Source organism: Aquila chrysaetos, chromosome 8 (genome assembly GCF_900496995.4).
Source record: "Aquila chrysaetos chrysaetos chromosome 8, bAquChr1.4, whole genome shotgun sequence".
Classification (NCBI taxonomy): domain Eukaryota; kingdom Metazoa; phylum Chordata; class Aves; order Accipitriformes; family Accipitridae; genus Aquila; species Aquila chrysaetos.
Genome location: NC_044011.1, coordinates 22,276,810 through 22,288,922, shown reverse-complemented (window position 1 = coordinate 22,288,922; position 12,113 = coordinate 22,276,810). Strand labels below are relative to the sequence as shown.

The window sequence follows — 12,113 nt, the reverse complement described above, 5'->3', positions numbered from 1 at the left end:
GCATGATCATGTCCAGTAAGGGGTGCTCTAACAGTGCCCACTGCAGTTAAGTGACAATGGTTTCCTTAGCAATAGTACTATGAAAATCATGAGGTCACTTAAGGTTAAAAAAAAAGGAATGTAACACTAATTACTTGGCAGTATGAAAAACAATGAAAGGCAGAGCAACAAATACTTCTTTTTGCAGTGTCTTTTGTAAGATAGTTCTGGTGTAAATGTTTTGTTTTTTGGAAAAAATTACAAAAATTCAGGAACATGGAAACACTGCCAACAAACAGTTCAAACCAATCAAGCAAGTCACACTGTCTTGTGTCCCAGAAATAAAAAAATAAAATACCAATGTGTCCTGTAATACAACTGGTTTAGCAAGCCTGGCAATTTAAACGAAATGTGGAAACTGCCATTATATTCTCTGGAAACATATGATCAGAAAATGACCATAAGGGGATACAGGAGGTGCACCTCAGGACCCAAGAAGAATGTAAAACACTCACAATTACGCCCAAAGCAATGGAAATTCTTCTGGTGTGACATTCAGACATTTGTTAAGTTCTGTCTGGGTCCAAGTTCAAGCAAAAGAAATCTATATTAATCAGAATTTTACAAAATTATTTTTCAAGAGCGATATAAAAAAAGCAGTAACGTGGTTATGCCGGTTATAAACATGTTTGTAAGAACTACAAAATCTAGGATAGCAAAAAAAGCCTTGGGATCATGCTAAAAAAAAAAAAAAAGTGCTTTCAAAAGCACAGATACAGTGTAACAGGTATAGAAGACACTGCAAAAAATTACATAATACTTACTGTCTCTTGCCGGAGTGGACAACTGCTTCCTCCTCTCACCCCCAGTGCAGTCAGGCAGTCATCGTTCTAGAAGAAGAAATCATTTTAAAACTTTAATAGGAAGTATTTTGATAAACTATAATTTTGAGTATTTTCATGTCTACTGTAAAACAGTAAGAATTATCTGTAATAAAATGTGTTTTTTAAAAAAGAAAAAGCAGAAGTGATGTTAAGCAACACTGAGTAATATTGGCTATGTAGATATTTAGAAGAAGATACTAAGTTTTTCAAGTATGTACACTACACTAAAGTCAACATGAGGGAAGACAGAGGGTTGATGACTATACAGTCTAAGCTTGTTTGCATTGCAAATACTATGGTAGGTGTTTAAAAAGTTATTGCAGTGAACTTCACCTCTGAACCAGTATTCAAAAGATGTCATTTTCATATAATGGAGAATTTCAAGTTGGTCTTAATAACCAATACTTTCCACTTAATTCTAATTGTTCTATCTTTACCACTTACTCTTCAGATTTCCAATGAAGTCAAAGGAATAGCAGGTATATAATGCAATAATTATGATGTGCCTGTACCTATAAAATTTGATTTCTGTCTAGCAATAGAATTCTTCAGTTGAAAGAAGATTTAAAAATGGGAAAATTTTGAAAATTATCAGAGGAACAACAAATTAGAACAAAGGAACAGATGGAAGTCCTTTCTGGTGTTAATTTTTTTCAATAGCCTATTTTCACAAAGGGGAAACCAGTTTCCCCTAAATTTTGTGTGTGTCAAAGGATACAAACTACAATACAGAATAGAAATACTACACAGCAATTAAAATATTTTAGAAGAGAAGAATCAAATGTAAGCTTTGTACAGTAAACATTTCCACCCATAACAGATTGTACCACATTATAAACAACATTTATATTTGAGAACTTCTATCCAACATACTTCACCTTTTTCAAACTTTACAGCCCCTCCTTCAAATGTCTTTTGCATGAACTTCTTTCTCTTCTCTTCTTTTTTAAAACATATCTAAAATGTATTGCTCCTTTTATTTTCTGCTGTTTTTTTGTTTGTTTGTTTGTTTTTAATTAGGGTGATCCAAGGAACTTCATTACTGCAATCCTCAGCAGAGTAAATGGCATTCTCTGGAACAGAGATTCTTGCCCTCAATGTTGTTTTCCTAACTTAGATAGTCTTATCACATATGGAAAGAAATCACTAACTATCCTGAACACAGAGGTTCCATCCAGTCTCCAGATTGTTTCAGTATTGCTACAGTAGTTACACACGCAGTACATACAGATGGACACAGTACAAAAGCAAACAGTTCCACTCAGTTCTTATCATCTACCAGAAGAACATCTAAGCCTACCACCTAAAGAGTTCTGAATAATTATGTACACACACACACGGGGGGGGGGGGGGGGGGGGTGGGAAGGTGCAACTGCCTGATTTGATAAACAAATTTTGAACAAAGACTGGTGGAGCTGCAGTTCAGAGTACGCGGCTTGTTCAGTGGTCTACTGGTAGTTAGCACTGCCTTACAGGTTTCAGCTAATTCTCATTTTCCATTCTCAAGGTTAAGAGAACTGTGCAAGCAATGTGCTTAGCCTGTGGGGTGGGAGTGCCTCCTGTTGCTCAAAAATGATTCATCAGAGTTATTAGCAGTATTATTTAGGTATCTAGTTCAGGTACTCATATTGCCCCATTATTGTGTCTCAATCTGTCTCTCTCTCTTTTTAATAAAGTATTTATGCGCTCTCAAACGCTCAACATAAGAAGAGCTTGAAGAGAGCGAGCTGTTTGGAAATAAGCTAAAATCCATGAGTCATCCTAAGACTATGTTGAATGTTCTCAGACACTGTGTTAAACTTCTGAGGCAACAAACAATCCAAAGAGTTTCCTCTTAAAGAGATACTCCGAGCATGTCAGGGGCTGCACACACACCCTACCTCCACCGGGACAGGGGAATTGACGCGGCTGCCTGCCACAGACATAGCTACTCCAAGGCAGCAGAGCTGCCTCTGCCGCGCCATGCCATTTCTCAAATAGTGCCAACTACCAGTTATACTGCAAGTAACACCCAGCAAAACCTACTGGCTTTTCCGTTTAGAAACATCATTTTTTTTTATGTTGAGTCACAAGACTAAGCCACATTTTCAGGATTCCAAAAAGCAACAGACGTACTGAAGTGTATGAATACATAGTTCTTATTACAATATTAACGTCTCCTTTTCTTAATGCAAGATGGAAACTAGTTAATCCTTTTCTTGCATTGGAACAGACGTGGGGCTATAGTTATGTTCTGAGGAGTTGGTCTTTTTGGGAGGCAGCCCATGTGTGAGAAACAGGAACAAAATGCTTGCTGAAAAAGCCTGCTGTGTTACACTGATTTTGGTTGAACAAAGCTATTAGGAACTTTCAGTGTAAGGAACATCCTCAGAAGAAGATAAATAGATCCAGCAGTTGATGCAGAGTTCTAGACCACGGAGTACCATGCTGTTATCCACAACTAACCCACTTAGTAGCCTTGACATTTCTAATATAAAAACAAACAAAAACTGTTTTAAGACACTAATACAAAAGAGAGCATTGCAGGTAAGAGTAAACTGATAAATAAGTTGCTGTATCAAGTGTCACTGAATCCTGATAATAGCACGAATTAAAATGTTTATGGCTTCTTTTTAATTGGGCAGTTTCAGTGATTGTGATAATACAGGTTTTGCTTTTATTCATGCAGATGTATAGTGGCCAACAGGATTTGGGCATTAGATAGCATTCTTTCCCTTAGGAGAAGCAGCACTGAGGAAGAACAAGCGATATGTTATTACTGTCTTTTCTGTAAAAAATTCAGCATTTCATTTCTATTACTGAACAAATATATTTCAAATACCACAATACCAAAGTTTAAAGAAAAAAAAAAAACGAAAAATGTAAAGTCTACCAGTGATTTCATATGCTTCTTCCTTATATGTAAATACCTTCTTTGTAACAGGATAAACATACAGATTAAGTCCCACTTTCTAATTAGTCATTAACTCTTAATAACTACACTTGGAAAATAAGCTTTTCTAAGATTAATCTTAGCCGGACACTACACATACTGGGGTGAAGCCCAATGTGTGTGCATACAGGGCCAAAGCCACCCTCCCTGCTTTTCCCGTCAAGAGTGACAGACTCAGTGACATGAAGAAGGACAAACATCTATTTCTTGGACGCTGCACAGTGCCCCTGTTTCTCTCCACTCCACCTCCCTACACCGGCTATCTGCCAGAATGGAAGAGAAATTAGGAGTGTTACATTGCAAACACTCCATTGAAGACACAGGGAATGAGTGTTAAAGCTTCCCTTGTCTGTTCAGTAAATCTGTGCCTCAGTGTGTAATAGCCTAGGTTCTGAGACTGTTACTTTCTGGGGTTTTTTTTGTTGTTGTTTCGGTTTATGGTTTTGTTTTTTTTTTTTAAAGGAGATAAAATAAGAAATGAACTTTTAGTGCTCAAAAAACCCATGACTGGCTTAAAAGTGAGACAATATTTAAAATTTTTAAACATTTTACAGAATCAATTCAAGCTTTTACAGTTGCTCCATTGTTTTCATATTTCCTTATGAACCCAGTGGTTAGAAATTTACTTAATCCTCTCCTTCCCTAAGAATGTCACACAATCTCTTTACCCCAGTAACTGAAGCCTTAAATGAAACCTAAATAAATTGACACTTAGCATAAAATAATTGAATATTGTTAGCACTGTCGTATTACTGTTCTTGTTCTCTGGTCCAATTGTCAATACACCCCTAGCTCGGGACACTTAACTGTACAAATTTAGTCTATGGGAAATAGAAGTACAAGGACAGTATTAACAGTTAAATTAAAATGATTCTAAAAGTATTAATTGCTAAGAATAATGTACTCCTCTTTGGTCTTAATTAATCTGTCTGTAGACACTGTAAAGTTACTTCCTTAGGCTCCAGATGACTACAATTCTTATTTGATTACAGCCCTTCAATATTTAATGAGCATGGGAATCTATAATCTGCCTAGAGGAAAAAAAAACGAAACTGTGCCAGGCTGTACTTTATTGAAACCTGCAATGTACAAACAGAAAACAGAAATGCAAACACAGCTGCTGCAGTAAAGCCTACAAGGATAAAAAAAAACAAAACAAAAAACAAAAACAAAAAAAAAAAAAACCAAAAACAAAAAAGGGAAAAAAGATCAATTCAGAAGCATGTGAAATACTCCAGCTCCTGAAATTATTCAAAACCTCTTCAACTATATTGTCATTTGTAAATATGCTACTTTCTTGATATAAATTATTCAGTTTACCTGCACTTACATATTACTGCATTTATAACAGAAAAAGTAACAAAAATATTCAAAACCTTAATTAAGCCCTCTCATAAAAAAAATATTTTAAATTAATTGCTATTTAGTATTTTCCAGAACACTTGATCCTGTAAACGTTTAAAGAGCTTGCTGTAACGGAGAACACTAAAATACTGATTGAACGATTTATATTTTTTCCTAAAAATTACAAATTGATGGCTAAAAAATTGAAAATGTGAAAACAAGAACCATTTAGCCACTAACAAAACAGCAATGTCAAGCTGTACTTTCAAAATTTCTTGTTGAATCCTATGTTATTTACCAGCCTTCCACAACTCTCTTAACAGATTCTGTTAAATAAGGTAGGTCCAAAAAAACCCCTAAACCAACTCAAACCAAAACCCTAAATCCAAACTGTAGAACAGCTATAAATGATCCAAGTTAATTTATGTCCACTTGTAATATTTCTCTGAAAAATTACAATTAGCATGCAATTAAGACAGAACATTAAATCATGGCATTCTGTCCATGTGTGCAGGAGAATTAACATCTCCAGTACAACAGGCCTGGCTTTCTAGAGCCACACATATGTTCAGTATTCAGAAGCACCACTCGTTCTTCCATCAGTAGTCTCTCCATTTTGTGTTTAATTCAGGTTTATCAAGTGTATAGTTAGAATTAATGGCATTTATAGATTCTGTTGGATTTTTATTATGGTGATCAGGAAACCAGAAATAAATAAAGGAACAAATATAATTACTAGAAGTTTCCAATCAATATTTAGCAGATAAGCAATTAAACAAACAGAGGATAGCTGTGATTTCACTTGTTACAAAAAGGTGAAGTATGAGTAAACAATGCAAACATGGTGCTGTAAATAGGATTCAATTTCAAGTTATTGTCCCGGCTTTCTCTCCCTACTTACCAATGCCTGTATTCTTAGTAAAAATCAAAACATAGGACTATGATTTTAGCTTATTTATTTCTAAACAACAAAAAGTAAACCATGAAAAAATATAAAGCTTTTCATTTGCAGATATCTGATCTTGCTACCAGCTGGCAGCAGCAAAAGCTTATTTGCCCATGTAGACAATTTGCTTGAAGATACCTCTTTTGTGAATAAAGACAGGATAAAAAAAAACCCCTCTCTACAATGAGAACTTGTGAATAATGACGTTTTATAGTTAAACATCAATTTAAAAAAAATGCAAAGATAGAATTCCTTACCGTCTGTAGTCTACCCAATAGTGTTCGGCTAAGAGGATTTCCTACTGGGCTGAAACACCCTGTGAAAAGAAAAGGCTGTGAATTTTCTGCTTGTTATCCTTTTCCATCGAATAAACCATTTTATTTTAAAATCATTATGTTAGCAGGATATGTTTGACAAAATTCTAATGAAAAGCAGCAGCATCTTTCAGTCACAACTATGCATCCTTCAGCCAGGAACAGTTGGAGGGTTTATTTAACTAACAGACCTGACACAAGGTTAACTAATCCAATATTTCCATTCAAATGATTTGGAGAAATAGCTCAAGCTATGTCCACATGCCACCTCGTGCTCAAAGCTGACACTATTATCTAGGCTGTATTGCTTTTCTCTTCATTGAATTTCTGAGTAATGCATACAAAGTTTTCCAACAGAAATGATCACAAAAACTCTCAAAGGAATTACTTCCTTATTTTATCTGAAAGAATAACTATGCCTATTCAGTAGTTCCCTTTGATCATCTGAGTTCCTATCACAACACATCTTGCTGTTTATTTTATTCACTCTCTACACAGTGCATTTGAACAAGTACTTGTAAATTCTTTTCTTTTCAAACTATTATGTTAACTACTAAGCTCAGGAAAATCCTTTCATCATCTATGGATTTATCTTTTTGTTATTGGTCTCCTCAGCTGTATACTTAAGAAAAACATCTTAAAAAGAAAAAAGATACAAAAATCAGAAAATATGACAGTGAAAAATGCTACCGCTTCATTGGAGAACGGTTTCTCAAGTATAGAGATGCCAGAGAACACAGAGTTAAGCTCACTGGATTTTCTCTGTGAGACACTAGATTTGAAACAAGTTTTGTTTCCAGAGAGGAGTAAGTTCTAAAAACTCTTTTTCATTTGCCACTCCAAAAGCCTACTCTTGAGGAGTCCAGTATTTGAATAAAGAGGACTTTTCAGATTCAGATTCCCATGTATTGGCACAGCTCCACAAGGAAGCTTGCACAACTCCACCTACAGTATACTTTCTAAAGCCTAGTGGTTTAGACTTTCACAGGAGATTTACTCATAAATGTTTACTCACTAAGATATTTAGATATTTCTAAATATAAGAAAAGCTGTAAGCTCAATCACAGTTAAACCATGCTCCTGCAGATATTCTGCATGTGAATAATTTTGTACTTGTGAGAAATGCTAAATCAGTGCAATAATTGATTTTTCAATTTTGCATATGAATAAAAAATTTTGTGATCTTAATAATTTAAAAAAAGCTTGTATAAATCCTGAAATACTTCATTTTGAAAGGCTTACTTTGATTTTTATTACTTTTTCCCATCTCTTTTCAGAAAAGGAAAGAGATGAGAATAGAAACTGTTTTCTGACTTCAACCCATACTCAAAGACAGTAGACCTGAAGCTTACATTTTTTCAAATAAACTATGCTAAAACATTTGTTCAGCACTAACACCAAAAGTCAGTGGGGATATTACTCCTATTAATGCTGTTATCTACATACTCATACAGTACAAAACAAGTTGCTACAAAGATGGTACTACATATGGATATACAGATGGTACTACATATGGATATACTATTGCATGCAAGTGTCATATCAATTCTTTGAATAAAAAAAACCCAACAAATTCAAGACCAATAAAATGTCTGCATGATTAAAAAAAAATATTTTTCTTTAGACAGCTAAGTATTCTACCATAGGATTTTCAATTTGAGCATTGCATTGTTGTGCCAGTTCACACAAACCCATTCTAAGATAAAAGCCATATAAAATATATGATGAAAACAATTGCTTGTTTGGAAAAATCTTCAAACTTTAATTAAAAATAAAGCAATCTGTATTTTTACTAGTAATCTCACTGACTTTCTTGTTCACCTAAGGAAAAGGTGTATTACCTCCAAGTACTTCTGGACTGTATGTTTATGTATGTGAGTACTCCTGTGCAGTCTCTATATTTAGCTGCTTGTCAGGTGAAAATTTATGGTTAGACTGATATCCCCAATTAAGCCTCAATAAAGGGCAGTGCAGACCTGTTCTGCTGCAAGCGTAGGGAAGAGACAGAAATGTAACTCAAAGATATAAGGAGTGCTGTACTGAATTCTAGCTGCTGACACTGGTTTTGACTTAGTGTTTTCCATGACTAGAGCCTTTTTGCAAAACAAGCAGGAAATTCTTATTACTTCGCTTGAGGTGTAAACATTAAATAGACCACAGCACACTTGGGTCCAAATATTCTACGCTCCACAGAGCCAATGCTGTTTCTTCATATTGATCATACCTATTAGTTACCCCAAACTAGTCTTTAGTGTTATCTGTTAATTGTTTTCAGTTATCAAGCATTCCTTTAGTAGCTCCTACGTTCAGAACAGTCATTAAAAAAAACCCAAACGACCCAAAACCCTGTTCAAATCTTCCTCATTCACAAAACAAGGTCCATTCAGCAAGCAAGGGAATATCCATCCCTTCTTTCTCAAATGATGCAGTAGATTTTTAAAGCAATTTTACACAGCTATTGGCTTGACGTGGTTCCATGCTTGATGAAGCATGTAAATGACACTGAGCAGGTGTGACTAACAGCCTCAGCACTGCTTGCTTTGGTTATCTCTAATCCAGGCTGTGCAAACTTTTCAACTGCTATAGTGAGGTATTGAAATTGAGGTCAGGATTGCAGAAGGACATTTCCACTTCACCCAAAAATGAGGTTTACAGGACACTGTGATCTGTTGGGACTCTCAGCCTGAGCTTATACAAAGGTCATTAAATCCCTCGTAAGGTCAAACCTGAAAAAAACCCAACACCCAGGTTAATCTAGACTGTCATATCTTAAGGATGCTTCAGAATTACTAATGGAGAAGCATTTTTGTTGATTCAGAGGGTTTACTTGAACTCTCCAACAATCTTCTTTCTTAACAGCATTTGCTGTCTTCACCTTCAAAACTTGTACGTCTTGAGAAGCTAATCTTCCCTATGAAATTATTAACATTTGAATTACTGTATTTCCTGTTACTCTGCATTGATTCTTCAGTGGCCTCCTTTATATGGAATTGTACATGAGAAGAATAAATTATTTCTAGAAGAACCTACTGCTAATGTCTAAATGTGATGTCAGATGTCTCAAAATGATATATGCTGTTGCTTTTTCTCAAATGATCAGAATTTTCACATTGACACAATTTAACAGCAGGACAGCTCTTCTTTATGGGCCGCATAATCCTCTCGCTACAATTATCTTCTGAGTCCAAGCATGTGCTGACTTTAGGTAAATGCCTACCAGAGAATTGGTATTTTTTGAAAAACCATGTAGCTGTCTGCCTTGAGAGGGAGTCTGAAACTGTATTAATTTCCTGTATAATTTGAACAGTAAACTGATAGTCTATCCTTAGTCAGGACACTTCTGGTGATATATTCTCTGCCAGTATAACTGCAACTAAAGAGAAAAGAAGACAGAAACCAAACAGTTGTCCTCCTGTCCAAAGCACATGTCTGTACTACCAAGTTCCCAGTTTTTATTGCATGCTTTCACTGAAAAACTACCCTCTCCTCTAGATAAGTGCATTAGTGTGAAGTGATCAAATTCTAAATAGTTGGGCTGAAATACACAGGAAGTAGATGAGTTCACTTCCAAACAGATTAGACTTGCACAGAAATTTATAACAGCAACAATGCCCCAAAATAGCACTTGAAATAATTAAGAACACTTCCTTTTAAGTAACAGCATCTTTAGCTATTATATTTGTTTTAAATTAATAGCAAAAGAGCCAGCACAGGGGAAAAAGTCCTTCTAGGGAGTCATGTAATTCCACTATTATCCTATTGGATTGTCTACAATGACCTAGTATTTAACATTTATGTGAAAAATTCCTCTTTTAATAGAGGCTGAGAGAACATTCATTACAGAATTTATGTTTTAATTAACTTTTCAAAAGAAGGCTTTTTCTCCCTTTGTGAAATGCTCTTGATAAATTAAGTCTTTAATAAAGGTATCTGTGCATCATAATTCTCCAAGGATTCCCGTCTCATGGAATCTACAGTTAATGAAATCATCTAAAAGTTCATCCTGGAAAATCCTCAGAAAAATCACAGAACACCAATGAACAAATACATAACTAAGAAAATTGAAAAAAGTTAATATTCAGACATTTCTGCGATGAACCCCTCTAAAGCATGCAGAGTGAAAAAAAAAAATCCTACCTATTCCAGTTCCACATTATTCTATTTTAAATTGAGTTTTACTTAAAGTTTACACTAATTATTAATGTCTAAAAAACCCACAAACAAATCCTGAAAGACATGAAAATAAACTATGCCTCTAGGAAATGGTATTTTGTTATTGCAGATATTCTTCTTATAATTTATATTGTGGCTCTTGCAACATGGCATAGTTAAAATACACCCAAATAAACAACAAACACTGGGAAAACAAAGTCAGCTCAGATATGAGATGAATACGTGTATATCAGCTCAGTCCTTCTCCTACTCATCTTCTGTGGCTTTAAACTGTTCCCAGTAAACAGAACTATGTTTTCAGCACAGTCACCTGTTCAAAAGTATGACCTCTGTGACCAAAACATATTTTTAGTATGCAGTATAATCTCTACTTAGGCTTCAAAGGAAAGTTTTGAGTTTTTTTAAAAGTAAAAGCTTTCAGAGCAGCATTACTCAGTTTTTTTCTGTAATTTTATTTTTCAAGCTATATATATCTCTCAATATAAGAGAAAGAAGGTCATTTTGTAATGATCTATAATATATATTAATCTTCCCTCAAAGGCTTTATCCTCACAACAATTATGCTTTAATAGATCAAACAGAATTCATTAAATAAAAAGATTGTTTATCTATTGGATAAGAACCTGTTTTCCTTTACTTAAACACAGGATCACAAATACTTTCAAAACCCACCACAAACATTTTCAGATGCAGTTCACATAAAATTAAAGGAATGGATCCATCCACTTAACACAAGCTTACCTTTTTGTTTCAGCAGCAAAACAGATGTTTTACTAATATCCAATGCTGTATGTAAAAACCCACTTGAAATTCTGGTCTACATAACTTAGTCTAGCACCTATGATTTTGAACATATTCCAAATTGAACAGGAGAATGTATAGGACCAAAGTGTATTGAAAATTGTTTCAATGAAGTTTAATCTCTATTATAGCTTTTAAAACTACTTTGGCTGAACGTAGACTAAGAAAACTATATTCAAAAGCAGTTCTAAGTGAGACAAGGAACAGAGTATTTTTAGCATTCTTTCTAAAACAGCGTTCTCTTTGTAACTAATATGACGCCAAAGGAAATGGTTAATTCTCTTGAGAGCCCGCATCTTGCAAACCATTTAAAATGTATATTCTCAAAACAGTTCTCACATGCTATGTTTAAGTGTGTATATACAAAGTGCTGTGATGGTATCACTACTGAATGCAAAGGACTTAAACAAATGCCTGTAAGATTCTTGCAATGTATTCTGCACTGACAGAAGTCTGCTCAACATCAGGTGAGCCCATGCTGTAATAGCCCTCTCCTTGTCTTTTCCCCACTTTTTTCTTCTATCAGAGCATGTGGAAAAGACTGAACTATCTCCTCAATGTCGTTCTTTTTTTCCAAGTGGGCTTCCAATTTGTTAACCTAAATCTATCCATCGAAAACCAAACCACAAAATCTATAGGACAAATGAAATCCCTCTCTGTTTACTCTTACTTTCTCTAAGTTATATAGAGAAACTTCTGTTAATTTATTTTAACATTCGGATATGAGAGCTGTTTTCATG

The 12,113-nt window shown here is 34.8% G+C and overlaps 1 protein-coding gene across 9 annotated transcripts in view; it reads right to left on the bottom strand.

The window, feature by feature from the left end:
- The window catches only part of AHI1 (Abelson helper integration site 1), a 100,333-nt gene that overhangs the window by 21,215 nt on the left and 67,005 nt on the right, over nt 1-12,113 (bottom strand). For 8 of the 9 annotated variants that reach the window (XR_003924638.2, XR_003924637.2, XM_030022649.2 and 5 more), the window contains exons 20-21: nt 6,343-6,401; nt 804-869 (exon numbers count right to left, since the gene is read on the bottom strand). Coding sequence is in view for 6 of the 9 variants with exons in the window: in XM_030022649.2 (XP_029878509.1) it covers nt 804-869; nt 6,343-6,401 (125 nt within the window). In the remaining 3 variants the exon portion in view is untranslated. Of the gene's footprint in view, nt 1-803; nt 870-6,342; nt 6,402-12,113 lie in introns of those variants that run through there. The other variant, XR_005932994.1, reaches the window with a different exon arrangement.